The sequence below is a fragment of the Aricia agestis genome, chromosome 6 (assembly GCF_905147365.1).
Source record: "Aricia agestis chromosome 6, ilAriAges1.1, whole genome shotgun sequence".
Classification (NCBI taxonomy): domain Eukaryota; kingdom Metazoa; phylum Arthropoda; class Insecta; order Lepidoptera; family Lycaenidae; genus Aricia; species Aricia agestis.
The window spans coordinates 8,171,623-8,190,347 of record NC_056411.1 but is presented as its reverse complement, the minus strand read 5'-3'; the positions used below and the strand labels follow the sequence as shown (position 1 = coordinate 8,190,347).

The following is an 18,725-nucleotide window of genomic DNA, read 5'->3' as shown; positions in this document are numbered from 1 at the left end:
TCCGTAGTTTCCTTCAGGGACGCCGCCAGCGTATCAAAATTGACAATACATCGTCAACTTGGTGCGATATTTTCGCCGGTGTCCTTCAAGGCAGTGTCTTATCTCCTCTCTTGTTTTCAATTTTCATTAATTCTATTTCTCGCCATATTTCCTCTTCCTATCATTTATTTGCTGACGACTTATATATATATTTTGGTTGCCTGGAAGAAACCGCTGAAAGCGGTAAGGCCGCCTATTTGCTATGTTCCTTGCCTAATGTTGTTCTTTTATATTGTTTATAATGCAAATAAAGAATTTATAAATAAATAAATACTCATAATTCATATTTATTAATACATATTCATGATCCAGGAACTTTGAAAACTTTTTGTTCCGTGGGCGGAATTTGAACCAGCTACCCTAGCTAGAGATTTTAATGCGCTCATCCACTCAGCCACTATGTATATATAAAAAATAAGATATAATAATTAAATAAAAATCACAATCTAACTTAAACTTTCGAAAATTATCGACACATCTACCGCACCCGAAGTTTGCGGCGCGACTGGCGCGGCTACGCCCGATGTGGCGTATTATTTGTTGCCGCATTTTCATTTATCTAATGGCGGCTCTCGACATAGGCGAACGCGTTGGCCAACGCGTCTGCAGACGCGTTGGCCCAATGTGTAGAACGGGCGTTCGCGCGTTGGCCGTAGGTATTTAGACGTTGGCCAACGCGCGAACGCCCGTTCTACACATTGGGCCAACGCGTCTGCAGACGCGTTGGCCAACGCGTTCGCCTATGTCGAGAGCCGCCATAAGATTTTTACATTGGCCACATTTGGCGAGGATGGATAACAATGATTGCCATGGATAACATTGAGAATCGGTGTCGATTCTTCTACACGTTTTTTTCATAGGCATACGTTATTAAGGTTCATTATAGATACCACAGTATTCAATATTATTCTTAGTGTTTTTTAAGTTTATGCGTTTTTCCACCTTAGGCAACAAACATGATACAGTATGACTTGGCTTAGTAAAGAGTACATACCTGAAAGGCTGTATTGACAAGTGGAAGTCAATCGAGAGACAGATATTGTTTTACTCATGTTTTACTACCTCACTTAGGTACCTCGCCCTCTTGTGGCTTGTCAAAATCTTCCAAGCATGCTGCCAGAGTTGTTTTGAGTGGCAATTGGCAGCTGCAGCTGTTGCTCGAGCCAGACATCCTGTGTTTTTGTAACGTAAATAATATTATATTTTAGTATTTTTAACCGACTTCCAAGAAGGAGGAGGTTATATTATGTTTGGCTGTGGATATTTTTTTATTAAGTAAGTATTATTTTTGTAAGTTTTCATTACTCCGCCGTTTGTGAATTTTATTTTTTTTTTCCTTTTTTTTAACGCGGAGTTCCACTTGATACGAGTAAAGCAATTTTCGTTTTATCACGTTGATCAATATAAACTAAAAATATACCATTGGTATAAAACGAATTCATTTGGTAGAAAATATTAATTTCTGCTTGAACACACCAGCAACAACATACATGATACACATTAGCATTACACTTATCACAATTTAGTATTGTTTTGATCGCACAGCGCTACGGTAGTGCGCCCGCGCATGTAGTGAACATGTTAAAGTTTTGGATTTTCTTGACATTTCTTGTCACAGGCCTTACAGGTACACTATTGTTTTTGTTTTCTGTCAAAAGTATGTTGATTTAGTCATGAGTTAGCGCAGTTTAGATATAAATACTGAGTGACATTTACGCTTCATCATAGATAGCGGCTAAAATAAAAGCCAGTAGTTATTAGTCAGACATTACTAAGCAGAATTTACCGGTATTGTTTTAATGGCTATTAAGCGATTTTATTCTACAAAGTGATGTCGACTAACCGTTCTAGTTTGACAAACATAAATATGCAAATAGTGATTTATAGGTTATACAATATACATACATTTATAGTGTACCAAAAATGCAGTAGGTATGTTTATTTTTAGTGTTTATCAGTGCAGATGAGGCTTTAAATACATAAAGTAAATAAAAAGAAGGAAAAAACATCAGTAATATTATTATTTTTGAAATTTCGCGTGGTACTCCATACGTCTTGTGCTTTAATGACGGCATTATGACACTATTATGACAAAACAAAATTAACCAGTGGTCTGTGAACCTCTGACCCATTAACGGCCGTTCCCAATATTTGATCTATCTCTGGTTTTGCCCTACTAGAGATAGGAATACCTCACAATTGACATAAAATATATGTCTCTAATGTCTAATGTGAGCTATTCCTATCTCTAGTAGGGCAAAACCAGAGATAGATCAAATATTGGGAATGGCCGTTAATTTTCTTTAAACTTAGATGAATGATTGGTCTCGCGCTCGCGGCGCGCGCGCGAGACCAATCATTCATCTAAGTCTTTAAATTAATTATCAACTGTTTATGAAATAAAACGCCGACGAATCTCCTCATGCTTATAACTGACACTCACTCATGCAGGACACGTCTTGATTATAATAATTATATTATTGTGATGGCATTTTACCTCTACAAATATATAAATAATAAAAATCGGCCAAGTGCAAGTTGGACACGCGCACGAAATGTTCCGTTCTATTATAGAGCAAAAATAGGCAAATATTGTGTTTTTGTATGCGAACCTTAACTATTTCGTTTATTTTTATTTTATAAATCATTAATAATTAATAAATAAAAATACAAAGCTAAGTTTTTTGTTGATATCAAGCAAAAACTGGCAAAAAAAAAACACGTTTGTTGCATGGGAGCCCCCCTAAAATATTTAATTTAAGTATCTTGTTTTTGCTATAGCGGCAACAGTTAAACACAGTCTGTGACAGAAGTCTAGCTATAGCGGTTCTTGAGATACAGCCTGGAGAGAGACAGACAGACAGACAGACATCGTAGTCTTAATAGGTCCCTTTGGGTACGAAACGGAACTCGAGAACGGCTAAACCGATCTGGCTACTAAATAATGGAAAATACGGAATAATAATATGGTCTTGGAATATTCGTGAAAGTCCAAATAAAATCGGCCAAGTGTGAGTCGGACTCGCGCACGAAGGGTTCCATACCGTTATACAGCAAAAATAGGCCAAAAATTGTGTTTTTGCCTATTTACATTTTTTTTTATGAAATAAGGGGGAAAACGAGCAAACGAGTCACCTGATGGAAAGCTACTTCTGTCGCCCATGGACACTCGCAGCATCAGAAGAGCTGCAGGTGCGTTGCCGGCCTTTTAAGAGGGAATAGGGTAATAGGGGAGGGTAGGGATGGGAAAGGAAGGAAGGGAATAGGGGAGGGTAGGGAAGGGAATAGGGTAGAGGATTGGGTCTCCGGTAAACTCACTCACTCGGCGAAACACAGCGCAAGCACTGTTTCACGCCGGTTTTCTGTGAGAACGTCGTATTTCTCCGGTCGAGCTAGCCCATTCGTGCCGATGCATGGCTCTCCCACGTATAATTTTTTTTTTTAATTTAAATAATATTACTATTAATTAAGTAAGTACACATATAATTAAGGCTTTTTGAAAATTTCAAGTGCCTACCTGTTGTTATCATTGATACGTTGATACCGAGCAAAAATGATTGAAAAGTCACGTTTGTTGTATTTGTTATAGCGACAACAGAAATACATAATTTGTGAAAATTTCAACTCTCTAGCTATTACCGTTCTTGACCGTACCGTTACAGCCTGGAGACAGACGGACAGACATCGAAGTCTCAGTAATAGGGTCCGTTTTTACCATTTGGGTACGGAACCCTAAAAAGGGTTATAATAATTTATATTAGGCGGGAAATTATACGAAGTTCAATAGGCCATCTAGTAATAAATAGGTACTTTTATCTCTAATATTTAGGTACTTTTGGTCTCTTTAGATATTTTTTTGGGTCAGTCGCTTTATACGTATGGAATTATTAATACAGTAGATGTCCCGCGCGGCTTCGCCCGCGTAAATTAGGAATTTTACGGAAACCGTACATTTTCCCATAAAAAATAGCTTATGTCCCTACTCTCTTTACGTGGTCTACTTTATATCTGTGCCAAATATTGCCGTAAAAATTGCTCCAGTAGTTAGTGAGATAAAAAGAGATTTCTAAAATTTCCCCCGTTTTCCCCACATTTTCCTGAGTTTCTTTGGTCGTATTAGTCTTAGCGTGAATTAATATAGCCTATATAGCCTTACTCGATAAATAAGCTATCTAACACTGAAATAAGTTTCTAAATCGGACCTGTAGTTCCTGAGGTTAGAGCGTTCAAGCAAACATACTCTTCAGGTTTATAATTAGATTTTTGTAAATTATCGCTTGACAAACTCGAGTCTTGATCTAAAAGATTGGGGAAGTACCAATAACACATAATAGGCTCATAATCATGGGACGATGCATGGTATAATATGGTAGTGATGATGATGATGATGAATGTAATTTGCATAGTAGCTTATGCTTTCCGTTCTTAAAACAACGCCGAAACTCCCAAACTTGTATCTATAAAGAATCAGGAGTTCTCTCAGCACCTTCCGAACCACGGTATACCAGGTATACCTCGGTGCAAAATCTTACTTGTTGGTAGCATATGCTTAGAATACTTCTCACGAAACCGAAGTCACCACACGTTTCCCTATAAAATTTGAGGAGTTCCCTCGATTACTTATGGAACCTTCATCAGATCACCACTTTTGTGAATATATTACGAAATTGGCATGATACCCTATATACCAAAAGAAGAATTTTGAAAATCAGTTAACAAACAGCGGAGTAATCGTTGAACCTAAAGAAACGAACATAACACCTCCCCCATTTTGAAAGTCGGTTAAAATTGTAGCCTACGTGTTATTCTGATGTATAAGCTATATTATTGTAAAGTTTCATTAAAATCCGTTCAGTAGTTTTTGCGTGAAAGAGTAACAAACATCCATACATCCACACATCCACACATCCATACATCCATACATCCAAACAAACTTTCGTCTTTATAATATTAATAGGAAGTAGGATAGTAGGATACATCATTACGCATTTACACTATAATATGAAAAACAAAATGTATATTGCCAATCTTATCATTGAATGCATGCCCGATGATAACATTCCTGTCTTGTGAGTTATAAATCTACATACTTCTATAGGTTTAGCTATAATTTATATTATTCTGGCTTGATTGGTGATTCAGTGTTTTGAGATAATGTAATGACTACTTATGTTATAATTATCATTCATTTTTTTCAGCCAATGACTCCTTCGAGTGGAGCAGCGAATATGATACACCATTTGACTCTATAAGTGAAGAGGGAAGCGATGTCGTCAGGACTACAAAGTCTGATACCGATAATGTACCGGAAGCTTACTATTCAGAGATATTTGAAGATGGAAACTATGATTCTATGAAACAGTTAAATGACTACCAAGAAGAGGATAATAGATCGGTAGGAAAGGATGATAAAATTAATGAAAGAATAGACTTACATGATGGTAATGTAGACGAAAGTTTCGATCTATCTAGCTTTAGCGATCCCGATAAAAAATCATTATCGCAGGAAATTAATGATGAAATTTACGACAGTGATGATGACGTGGTTGATATACCAGCCAGTGAAGAAGCAATTCAGAAAATACTAAATGACACGAAGTCAATACTTTTAGAAGACACGCAAAATGACTTCGAAGAATATTCTTCCATAAAAGATGAAGCTAATAAAAACATCACAGAAACTTACAAAGATATAATAGAGGAAACAAAAGCTTTAATAGAGCAGATTGACGGAACATTGGACGAGAAAATTAATGAAAGCGACGATACGAAGGATTTAGAAACAAACACAGATGCCAACGATGATAACATTAAAAGTAATGATTTAATTGCTGATTTGGTCGAATTGAATGAAATTAAAAATAAACTTAGCAATGTTGATGATAAATTTGGAGAGGAGAACGAAGATATTATGAATTATGATGAAAAAGACTATGAAGAACTTAATGATGATAATTTAGATCAGATATTTGATGAAAATGATGTAACAAGAAAAAAAGCAGAAGTCGTTAAAGTTCACAAAGTTGAGCCTCTTTCAGATGATTCTGATTCAATATTCCAAAACATGAAACTGATACACTTCCAAAATGATGATCTGCCTGCTGATGATATCGAACCCCTTTTATCCGAAATAAAGGCTTCACAATACGGCGCGAATGTTCCATCGGATTCACCCACAGAAGAATCTTCAACTGAAAATATTATGCATCCTAATCCAAAGGATTATGAAAACATTTTAGACACCAAGAATCTAACTGATGCTCAGGTTGACTTATTACTGATTGACTTTTCTGATAAAAACCTTAAAAGAATACAATCTGAAGTTAAATCTGCTCGAAATGTCCAACGTATCTGGTTGAGTGTAGACGAACCTACCGTCATTACATCGCCAGGATATCCGAATCCTTATCCAACTAACAGTATTACTGACTGGATTGTCGAAGGAATTGGAACTGGTATAGAATTTAATGTCACTGACTGCGCTATCAATGGTCACGTTGGAGATTACCTCCTTGTCAAGCCAGGTGAGTTCTGACTTTCTTTTTCTGCTTTCTTCCAATTCAAAATATGGTAATGGGTTAAAGAATATTATATCAATTTTGCAGGTCGAGCTGATGATTCTGGACAAGATGGACTTCTGTTTACTTATACTCTGAACACTGAGAGAAATTACAGGTTTCTTGATGTAGATCGCATGTTTATGCGTTTCGAAGCTAAAATTGGAATGCAATATATGAGAGGCTTCAGCATCAGTGCTAAAATGCTGGGTAAGTTTAAATTCTTGAACTTCCTTATTTTTATAATAATTTATAATCAAACTTCACTGCAGCAAAAACTGTTTTTCTATTTTAATCATATTTTCATGACATCGATCACGTAGGCAACTAATGTAGCAATATGAGTGACTCGATTAACGAAGAAACATTGTTTTTCAGTATCTGCCCCGTCCATTTACGAATCAGAACCAGAACCGGAACCTGAGGTGAGTTATGTAGACGACAAGATCACCCTCAACCTCGGTGGCATCAGCCTAGATGGCTTCATGAAGATCGAGGAACAGTTCAGACAGATCGTTGCTGACATGGCCACCATGTATATCAACGCAAACAACATTAGCACCACCGTTAATAACACGTAAGTGGTTAAATAATATTATTTCACTGAATTATCATATCCTTGGTTTATTGATGTTGCGGTAAACTCATGATAATACCAACGATTTAGATGACCTAAAACAATTTTTGGTAGTTAGGAGAGATAAGTACTTCAGTCCAATGTATTATTTATACTAATTTATATTAAATTAGCTGACCCGGTAAAGTTGTTTTGCTGTATAAATTATTTCTAGCATCAATATAAAAAGTAGATAAAAACCTATTCTCAGGCCTAACAAATGTATCATCGAGGAAATTGATTCCTAGGCATTTGACGGATCTACGTCATACGGCTTATGTCAATTTAATGTTAGCTGTGATGGGCACGACCAAATTACTGCCTAGGAATCAAATACACACAAACTTTAATTAAACACGGTTGAGCCGTTTCGGAGGAGTTCGCGCACAAACACACGAGAATTTTATTTATTAGATTTTATACTACATGTTACTCTTACATAATGCTTCAATTTCTATTTCTTTTATTTCATAATAAATAGAATATTATGTTGTAGTCAACATAATATTCAATAATGTTGAAGCTAATGATAACCCTATGACCGACTTATCTTTGTGTCGGTAAGATCTAATACTGTGGAAAGACTTTACTGATACTTTTCCATAATATTAACTTGCGGATTATTATAGTTTTTTTAAATACCTACAAAAATAGAAACATGAGTATGAAAACAATTAAACAAATATAAAATAAATTAACAAAAGCATAAATTGTGTAACACCTTTAATATCAACCAACAAAAGAAAACATGTATTAATTAATATTAATAAACATTATTTTTTTGTATTCAAAATGCAAATATTGAAATAGTTTCAATAATAGAGGTACGGAAATATCTAATCGTGTTTTGATTATTCGTTGATAAATTATAATATTATCAAGCATGATTACAGTGGATTTTTGATGTTTGATGAATAACAGCAATCTTTTTTAATAATAATATAAGTACGAGATGAATCAGTATATAATGGCTAAATATAGAATGCTGCTGTACAGTATATCGAGTAACTTAACGCGTAAAAAGTTTGGACGTTTCGAGTTTACCGATATTTCTATGTTATTTATCAGATAACCAATGATAAAACACAATGAACAACAATATAATATACAAAGAATGGTCTACTTGCAATTTAAAATAATACATTTCCAAACTGTATTAAAATGTCTAGTTTTATATTACCGTTGGCGTTAAATACGACGTTGTAAGATTGGATAATGCTCTGAGATGGTCCATACTCTCGTGGTGACCAGATTTTCATAAGTTGTTAGGAATTTCTTATTTTTTTTACTTTGTGATCACATATATCAATAGTGTCGGCCCGTAACATATTATATCCTGGCAACACAGAAGAATTTGTTGGGGTTGTAACTTTCACATACCCAGATTCCAAACAAAGTTGTAATAATAGCACAGCGCATGCGTGAATATCACACATGCGCCGGGCGAATGTCATGTCTATTTTAGTAGCAAGCTTTCGTGCGCCACGAGCTTACACCACCACGCAATACGATATTATCAAACTAGTTAACAATAAACGCCTTGCTTTCTGTGCTTTCCTCGTATAAGCAATCGCGACAGCCAACAATGAAAACATTAATAATATTTTGAACGTAATTAAGATAGCCGTAAGTGTTAAAATGCAGCAATGCGCCAAAAGATCGATGCCAGTATTCCCTGATGCCAAAGTTTACAAAATCTAGTGCGAAGTAAATAAAAATATGGAGCCATTTATAGATAAAAATAATTTTGCAGTGAGTGCTATCGTCACGGTCGCCATGCAAATATTATTTTTTACGATCGCCTCGCTGTCGCAGAGTGACAAAGTTACCGACTTTACGGGTGGTGCCAATTTTATTATCATAGCTCTACTGACATTCTTCCTCGGACAAGGAGGCAGCACGCTCAAGAGTTACGACAGCAGACAGTTAATGGTCACGGCGTTTGTATGTTTGTGGGGCATCAGACTCTCCGGGTATCTTATCTACAGAATCTATCACATTGGAAGAGACAAACAATTCGAAGATCGTAAGAGCAACACCCTAAGATTTGCTGTTTTCTATACCTTTCAAGCCTTTTGGGTGTACATAGTCAGTTTACCCGTAATAATCATAAATTCGCCTCATCATTCTTATCCCAAGGCCCCCAAAACTATGACAACTTTAGACTCGGCTGGAGCTGGTATTTTTGTAATTGGATTATTAATTGAGACTTATGCAGACTTACAGAAATTCGCATTTCGTCAAGAACCGGCAAATCAAGGAAAATGGTGCAACGACGGCCTGTGGGGATTGTCCCGACATCCAAACTACTTTGGAGAGGTAGTGTTGTGGTGGGGCTTATTCATAATATCTCTAAATGTTATAGAAGGTATCGAGTACATTGCGATATTGTCGCCATTATTCACGACGGCAATAATTTTATTCTTATCAGGAATACCGTTGCTGGAACGGTCAGCCGACGAAAAATACAGAGATAACCCAGATTATTTATATTACAAACAATCAACATCACCTTTTATACCGATACCGCCTGCGATTTATGTTGAAGTTCCAAGATTTTTAAAGTTTATATTATGCTGTGAGTTTCCTATCTATGACTCGACAAAAGACAAATTTCCATCGCCGACTATCGTCACCGAAATCACCGGCATATCTATGGTGCAGTCTCAAACATAGCTAACAAACGCCGTGCGCGATAGCGTTGCGGCATTAGATCCCGATAACCCAAAATTACAAAATTCTCAAAAACAATTGTGATACTCGGCCGAAGATAGGCCTCAAATCAAGTTGCCAAATACGTTGCCACTAAAAAAGAATAATACGATAGAAATGAACAGGTACAATGCTTATATGGAAAATTTAAAACGTAATAAAAGACTCGCACTAGGTTTGATAGAAGAAACAAAAGAAATCATAGATGGTAATTCTGATGAAAGTCCTATCAAAAACATAAGATTAAGGTCCTCAAGTGACGAAATAAAGAGAGGTGTAGCACCTAGCACGAGTGCTAACGAGAAGAAGCCATTAGAATATGTTAAGCACGGTAAAATAACATTTAATACAACAGCAATTTTGCACCATTACCCACAATTGCAGAACAAAAATTGTGCAAATAATTCTATGAAGGTAGGCTCAGATAGAAAATCAGATTTAAATGAAAAAGAATCGCCTAAGTTAAATAACAATAATAGTGTTAAAGAAACCAAAATAAATATTAATGATGAAAATAACAAAAACAATAATAAATCTAATACTGATAGTTGTGTTAAGCAAAAGACCTTACAAGTTTTAAAGCGACCTGTTAAATTTGCGGAAGAGAAGCTTGTATGAGGTTTAGCCACACATTTTTCATCTCGTATGAAAATGTGGAATTTTTGGCATAAGAAGCCTGTTAAAGTGAAATCAAACATATCGAAGAATAAAATATTGTAAATTTATATTATAAAAGACTGGAGATAATGTGGAAATATAATTCATTAAGCGAAATAATATATAATATACAAAACTTAAAAATATAAGATTTCGTTGTTGTAGTATGTGCAGAAATTTTAAACGTTATAGCTAATAAGTAGATAAATAGTCGAATCCGTCTCAAATAAAATAATATAATTCCTATTACACTACGATTAAAGTGAGCGTATAACTTAACTGCTAGAATAAGGAACTGAAGCCAAACTTATTGGGTAAGCCTTTTTTTCTCATTTTTAATCATAAGTAGAAAACTAAACTAATTAACATTAACTGGGGCATAGTGAAGTTAGCGAAATAAGTAACTAAAATGCTTGAGTTCCACTTTCATATTCAGTGTTATCTTTTTACGTAATACAATTTCTTGACTTGGCATCAGTCCAACTCGTGGAGTGTGAAGCTTCGCCCATAACAATCGGGCCGGATCTAAGAACAGTGGGCCGGATACACACTTACACAGTATCACAGTATGGCGCTATTTTTTAATTCACCTGAGTAGCTTGTCTTTTACAGCACTGTGTTCTGCATTGATGCTTATATTTAGATGTTTTGTCTTTTGAAGATTATGTTTATTTTTGATATCAAGTCATTAAAATATTGAAAGTCTCCTTCACTGACTTTTGAGTAATTTGATCTCTATGGACAGATATCCATAGAAATCGTTCTAATTCAACCTACGTTTTATAGTTACTGCTATTCATTCTTTGCTAGTGTTTGAGACAGCTACAAGGGGCTGCTCCTCTTATTGCATGCATGAACACGACCATGCATAATAAAAGGTCAATTTGTTGAATACAAGCACGAATTTTAAGCAAACTTCCCTAGATAGCAAATAAAGTTATGAAACTATTTCAACGTATTTATTTATTATAAAATACTTTACCTTAAAGTTACTTATTAATTTATTTCAAGAAATTAAACGGATTTTCATATTTTTATAATTACACTTTATCAAGAACTTAACCTACGGCCTACATAGCTATTTAACAATAATAATTGGAACTGAGCCAAACAAGATTTGCATGTACAGTAACTATCGCAGCGTACGATCTGAACTTTCAGTTAATGACTCTATAAACTTAGCAACATTTTTGCTCTAATATGTCTGCAGTGAAGTGATGACTGCAGGTGTAACAGTTTACATAACACAAGGTTAAATGTACATTGTTCACGAACACTTGTTTACATAGATGACATATTCTTACATAGATGACTTTCTGCAATGATATTTTAATTTATAATATTACGATGAGATCTAGGAAGCTATCTATGTATTTTAGTTTCCTGATTATAGCAGAGTAATAGATTAATTTCAGTATATTTCTGCAACGTTTTGATAATGTAAGTCTTCCGGTTTCCTAAAGACCACTCTAAAGGGTGGGTTGCACCAACTTACTTTAACTGTAACTTTAACTATAACTACAGTGCAAAATGTCAAATCTTTGGTTAAGGACGCCATATTTAACGATAACCATAACCCCTCATACTTTATATCGAAATTTCATCGTGAAAATTTACTATGGCTCAAAGTGTTATTATAACAAATATTCTTTCCTGCCTATTTTTACGGATAATTCAATTTTTTATACTCTCAATCTCATTAACTGTAGCTTTAATAAAAAAATAAACGCAACAGACATCTGTCAAATTCTGTGGTCAAAGTTAAGGTTAAAGTTAAGTTAGCCTTAACTTTAACCATAACTTTGACCATAACTGTAACTGTAACCACGCCTCTGGTGCAACCCACTCTTTAAGTAGTGTGTTACAAGTAAAGCATAAATCTACTTATTCATTAGTCATTAGTCATTACTAATCTACTATAGTTATGTGCTATATTCAACTTAATTGCAAATAATTATAAACTATTAGATACAATAATTGCAGGTAATTTATTTATATCTTATAGGCTCATAGTCTCATAAAGCTCTCTCTCTCGTCTCTCATTTTAATGAAATAAGGGGGCAAAAGAGTAAACGGGTCACCTGATGGAAAGCAACTTCCGTCGCCCATGGACACACGCAGCATCAGAAGAGCTGCAGGTGCGTTGCCGGCCTTTTAAGAGGGAATAGGGTAATAGGGGAGGGTAGGGAAGGGAATAGGGTACGGTAGGGAAGGAATAGGAGGGGGTAGGGAAGGGAAAAGGGTAGGGGATTGGGCCTCCGGTAAACTCACTCACTCGGCGAAACACAGCGCAAGCGCTACTGTTTCACGCCGGTTTTCTGTGAGCCCGTGGTATTTCTTCGGTTGAGCCGACCCATTCGTGCCGAAGCATAGCTCTCCCACGGAAAGACAATAATGAAAGCCTACCTAAAACTATTTCAGATTGGATGCGACACAAATCACCAGCCGGGGCCTGTGCTTCCACAACTGGCCGAAGTATGAGATGTGCGCGGAGGTGCAGTTCGGAGTTCCCCTCATCATGGAGGAGGGAGAGAGGCCCAGGCTCGACGAGGAGGACCTCCACACCATGTGGTTGCAGTACTCCACCATGGATCCCTTCGCGACGAGACTAAGGATGCTGGGTATCACTGTAAGTGAAGAGATCGAATTGGTCTTCATGTGTTTTACCATCTAGGTCTTTAGGAACATGAGGTTGGTCTTAATGTGTTTTACCCTTCAAGGTCTTCAGGAACATTGTCAATATTTTATCTACTTTTCTTCTTTGTATGAAAAAATAGATGGAGTAGCGGCAGTATTATATTTAGATTGATTTTATTTTTAAATATTTATGTCGGACTTTATCTTACGAAAGCCGAAACATGCATTGAAAGTTTGATACTATGGTTGCTAAGCACGTAGAAACTATGAATTTTCGGTCCAATTATCTCTTACATGGATTGCTTCATATAGATCTTAATTCGAAAGTAAAAAAAACAATTGTCCTTTTTCAGGAGTTCCAAGTGCCGAACGACCACGGTGTGCTGCTGGTGTGGCTGGTGATCGCCGGCGGTGTCGTCATCTCCATGGTCATGCTCGCCTTTGCGCTCTGGAGGTTCAGCTGCTTCGAGGATTACAGCAGGTATGTAAAGTACCACCGAAGAAATTCATTCATAGGCAGTTGATGGATCAACATCATTTGGTCGGATTTTGTCAATGAGGAGTTCTTGTTAATCTTTTTTCCACCAGGTGCCGCTATGAAGCCTTAGGCTGTTTACACACACGCCGCAGCGGCAGCGGCGTGTGTGTAAACAGCCGTAGCCTACGTATAATATGACAACAGTTCGACACGATAGATCCTACGGGCCGTAGGATCTATCGTGTCGAATTGTTGTCATATTCCCCGCGTTCCATTTGATATTAAAAACGCTCAAAATGCCTCCTATTTATGTCTCGATATACTAAAGTGTAATTTGTCACGAATGACGAATCACGATATAGCTGTCATGTGTCACAATAATAATATGCCTATTTGACACGATAAACCCTAAGGCTACATAGCGGCACCTGGCGGCAAATAGAATATCAGAAACCCTCATTCAATATTAGTCGTGATCTGTCGGCTGGGGTTGACATTACGCAACCAAATTACGTAGGTCCGCAATCTGCCTATGAATCAATTTCTCTGATAGTAAGTATAATAAGTTTTCATCATAGTTCACATAGAATAATGATGTTACCTCATACCTGCAATGCCGTCGCGTCGCGTCGGGGGGAAACTTATCGCGCGAAATACTTTTTTCGTGATAAAAATCCTAAATCCTTTCCCGGAACTCAAAGCAGGTAATTCAAATTGGTTTAGCTTGAAAAGGTGACAAACATAATATTATGATGAGGGTTGAGAGATAAATATTAGTAATTGCCAAATTGCTATTTAAATTTATTCATTGAGAACCTTATTAACTTCACAATTACCTTGAACAAAAAATGTAGAGCAAATACTTATAAATTATAATTATTGTAGATAGGTATGTTTTTAGAAAATGTAACAATAACCTAACACCTAACACCATTGCACCGCGATAACGTCTTGAAGGTATACTTATTTTTATGAGTTGAACAATGTTTTGGAATATGATTCGTGACAGAACGAATTTCATTTGGATACCCTGTACCGGTCGACTCGTTTCGATTTAATTTACTCAAATGTAAACCAAAGAATAAAATACGCCAAGTTATGTGCTGTTGTATTTATTTATTTTGCGCTCAATAGTGGTAAAATTATAGCAATATATCCCATAGTGAGCTATCACATTTAAATTGGGTTGAATCGGAACGGACTTATGGTTCGCACATGGATACCAGTACAATCTTTCGTGATCAAACTTTATGCCTTATCTCGGGATCCAAAGTATTCTATAAAAATCCTTTGCGGCGTAGCACCTCCATCGTGGGTATCGCAGACAATAGATTTTCAATTGTAATTCGGCAGCCGGCTGTCGTTTGATCGATGGGTGTGAACCGGTACCAGACAGATAGAGTGAAACACATTCACATTTAAATAACTTCTCCGACTTTTCACATTCCAGGATGCCACCATACAGCGACACGGACAGTGTGTGCGAGAAGCGCAAGCTGGACATGTTCCCCACGCCACACCAGGCGCTCCCGCCGCTCTTCTCCGACGACGACTACAAGTGGGCCGACAGTGAGGACCATAAAGGTACCATCGAGGAAATTCATTCCTAGGCATTTGATGGACCCACTTCATTTGGTCGACTTATGTGAATGCAATGTTAGCACTTAGCTGTGATCGGTCGGATGGGTTTGACTTAATGCGACCAAATTACTTAGGTCCGCCATCATTCTAGGAATCAACTTCTCTGTATCACTTGTCTTTCTTTCTTTAACTCTGACATCAATAGTTATGATTTGAGTTTTTATGGCATGTGGATACCGCCATCGATTCTACTCAAAACTGTTAAGCCGTACTTTTAACAGGAACAGGGGGATATTTTGAGGAAAGCTTAAGTTCTTGGTCTCTATTCACTCTATTCAGCCACGCAAAAACAATGCGGTATTGGTTTTTCATTGGGACCTGTTCAATTATTTCTACAGGCCTACATTCTTACACATCGGTATTCATAGCGTTATACATTTTTCTTTTCTTGTATCCCGTTCGATGCTTGGTGTACTTAATCACTTGTACAATTACAATCAACAATCAGCTAAAACTGTTAAGTTTTTGCTAACAAGTACAATATAACAGCCGATGCCTAAAAAAATTAAAGCGAAAAACAAAGAGCAAAAAACTGTAGTTGAGGAAGAAGAGAGTTGTCATGTAACAGAAGCTAACTATTCCGTTGTACGTTTCAGTGAACGTCGGGTACTCCAACCGCAACTTCCTGCAGGACGACATGTTCGACATCGACTCCGACGACGACGTCTTGCCGGAACGGAATAGGTAAGTACGCTTAGTTCATTTTGAAGCGTATGCCAAGTTATACCCTAGATACCACCCTACTAACAGAGTAAACAGAACTAACGAGTAGGCCGACTCACGTGCCTGAATCCTGATAGACGTACGAACTTAAAGTACGCGGGTTTTAAATTCGCGAATTTACTCGGCTCGCGTCGGTGATACACGAGAATCGCTTACACTGGATTACCATGCCCCCAGGCTCGCGGCTCGCGGCTCTTTGCTGACATAACAGGTGACAGGCGATTAAGATCGTCGAGTCATAAGTCCGCACTTTCGCACGTCTGTCACCCCCTTCAGAAGAGATCTCGAAAATACGTTTGACGTATCTCGTGTCAGATCGGCCGGTGCGACCCTACTAATGGTAAAAGCCAGTCCACATGGCGCGTTACGTCAGCGCTCCGTCGACACAACGCTGCGTCGTGAGTCGTGACAGCAGCGCGCAACGCACACATGACGGACAGCAGCTCCCGCGACGACTCGGGAGGGGGTGTTGAGTGTTGACGTTAAGACTGCTTCGTGATAACGCTACGATACGATGACGCAGCGCCCGTGTGGCCGGCTATGCGTGAAACGGCAGCGCTGCGTCGACGCAACGCTGACGCAACGTCCGTGTAGACAGGCTCTTACTCAGCATTGCGAAACATGTCGAAAGTGAAACATATTATATATTTCCCCGTTTGTTTAATCGGCTCCACACTCGCGGCGCGAAAGCCCGCGAAGGCCGCGAACCGCGACTGTGGAGGGTTTCTCGGCTTCGTATTTGCGCTTCGCAGATTCTTATTTGTTCGAATCGTGTTCACGGCGCGAATTGCGGCCGCGATTCGCGCCGCGAGTGTAGAGCCCGCATTTGAAGTCGAGGTACTCCTTAGTTCTGTCTACTCTGCTACTATTATTATTTGTGCAGCGTTTAACTTTTCAAGGTTGGCAATATTTGCCTGTCATGTAACTTTTCAAATATGCCCGACAAGCAGACCCTGTGTCTATAGCTATTAGCTATCTCTTTACGAGGAGGGACAGAGAAAAGTTTGAGAAACTATACGCGGCAACTGCAGACGACGTGTCGTCGCGACACTAATGGTTTCTTTGTATTTATATGAAGTACCCTGCGCAGTTAGCGACACTTATTCATAGAAATAATATGAACATAAGTACATGGAAACCAGTAGTGTCGCGACGACACGTCGTCTGCTGCCGCTTCATGTAGCGGGCTTCCAACTTGTGTCAATAAAATGACTCAAAAGATGCAGCCTCTTATACCTGTCTGAAAAAAATACTCAAAGCATCCATTTCTTCTTTTCCTTCTTCAAATTCCATTGTTGAGTTAAACCTTACTATAACAGGTACTCAACTAAAACCCCAACTCATTCCAGGTACACAACAGACGTGTAGCCGTTAATACTTATCCGGTACAATACATACTTATTACGTTTTTGTGTTTGTTCGATGTCTTATGTAATATTATGTCCTTTTTTCATTTGTTGCTTTCGCTTTTTCTTTATTTTTGTTTATTATCAGTATTAAAAAAAAATTGGGTACATATTTCATGCCATCGCTAACTGTAATGTCGTAAACCATTTTTATTGTAAAGATGTGATATAGAGATTTTAGGCAGATGGCGGACTACATTATTTGGTCGGGCTGTGTCAAGCCCAGCCACGATTTATTTTGGACGTAATCCGACTAAATAACGTAGGTCCGTCGTCTGCCTGTGAATTAATTTCTTTGTCATTACTATGTTTTTAAAACTGATTAATTTGTTAATATTTTCAGGGATATGGCGATACAGCCCCGGGACATTTACAGCGTGTGATCCCATCCAAAAGTAGGTACTTATAGTGTACTCCATATACTTAGTTAACAAATTGTGATGTCAAATATCAAAGATAATCTTCAATTTGTAAATTTTTGTAAGAGCTAGTCCATAAAAACAAAATATTATGTAATTATTGGCAAATTAGACGAACTGCAAGAATTATTATAGTGTTCCCAAGCTTAAATAATAAATTGTTAAAAAACAAAAATACTTCACCAAAGGTAAAATGTTTTTGTTTTTGAATGGGAATATAACAAAGATTGAACAGATGTTTGTAGCAGCACAATTAAAACTAATCTTAAGTTTTAATTTTGCTGATTATAGAATGTTCCTGTTATTAATTTATTGTACTTACCTGTCATTATAAATTAATGATTAAAATGCAAAGCTATTAATTATTATTATCGTCATCATTGAATGGAATACAAAAATTTATAAATGTAAGTAAACCTATTCAAAATAATGTTTGTATAGTTAATAAAATAAGTAAGTACATAAACTATGAAAAGACTAGATATTCATTGTTGTAGTCTATGTTTAATATATTTAAATTAATGTTGTATTTTTTTCAATTTGGTAATAAATCGTTGCGTTTTTTAGTTTTGTATTTTTTGTTTTTTATTTTCCTTATGTTTCTTTTATTTATTGACCTAACCCAAAAATTCAAAATTTATTTTTGTATTTTTTCCTTTTTTATATTAATGTACTTATATATTTTTTATTATTTTGGTTAATTAAGATAATATACGTACTACCAAATATTACATTACAAATTCTGTAATTATAATATTATTGTTAATTTAATAATTTTAATTTTATCTTCTAGTTTATGAAAGTGGTTGTGACGGTTTTAACATTATACATAAGCAGATA

General features: G+C 36.8%; 2 protein-coding genes and 1 long non-coding RNA gene across 4 annotated transcripts; 2 read left to right on the top strand and 1 right to left on the bottom strand.

The window, feature by feature from the left end:
- Positions 1-1,569: 1,569 nt before the first annotated feature.
- On the top strand, positions 1,570-17,948 carry LOC121728295. Of its 2 annotated transcripts, XM_042116445.1 has the most exons (10): positions 1,570-1,666; positions 5,238-6,563; positions 6,645-6,806; positions 6,975-7,173; positions 13,003-13,210; positions 13,572-13,699; positions 15,147-15,280; positions 15,934-16,021; positions 17,410-17,445; positions 17,810-17,948. In XM_042116445.1, the coding sequence occupies exons 1-9, from the start codon at positions 1,618-1,620 to the stop codon at positions 17,426-17,428; spliced, it is 2,313 nt and encodes a 770-aa protein (XP_041972379.1). In that variant the 5' UTR covers positions 1,570-1,617; the 3' UTR covers positions 17,429-17,445; positions 17,810-17,948. The 2 variants fall into 2 exon arrangements, with proteins under 2 accessions (XP_041972379.1, XP_041972378.1); XM_042116444.1 differs by lacking the exon at positions 17,410-17,445.
- On the top strand, positions 8,550-10,035 carry LOC121728297. The gene has a single exon (XM_042116448.1). The coding sequence runs from the start codon at positions 8,932-8,934 to the stop codon at positions 9,886-9,888; it is 957 nt and encodes a 318-aa protein (XP_041972382.1). The 5' UTR covers positions 8,550-8,931; the 3' UTR covers positions 9,889-10,035.
- Positions 11,041-11,205, bottom strand: LOC121728298. The gene is made up of 2 exons (XR_006035772.1): positions 11,139-11,205; positions 11,041-11,106 (listed from the first exon to the last, which is right to left on the bottom strand). It is a non-coding gene; the product is annotated as an uncharacterized LOC121728298 (long non-coding RNA).
- Positions 17,949-18,725: the final 777 nt, after the last annotated feature.

Coding starts and splice junctions, on each gene's coding strand:
- LOC121728295 (XM_042116444.1), top strand. CDS start 1,618: ATGTTAAAGTTTTGGATTTTCTTGACATTTCTTGTCACAGGCCTTACA. Junction 6,564..6,644: donor TTACCTCCTTGTCAAGCCAG/GTGAGTTCTGAC, acceptor TCAATTTTGCAG/GTCGAGCTGATGATTCTGGA. Junction 6,807..6,974: donor CATCAGTGCTAAAATGCTGG/GTAAGTTTAAAT, acceptor ATTGTTTTTCAG/TATCTGCCCCGTCCATTTAC.
- LOC121728297 (XM_042116448.1), top strand. CDS start 8,932: ATGGAGCCATTTATAGATAAAAATAATTTTGCAGTGAGTGCTATCGTC.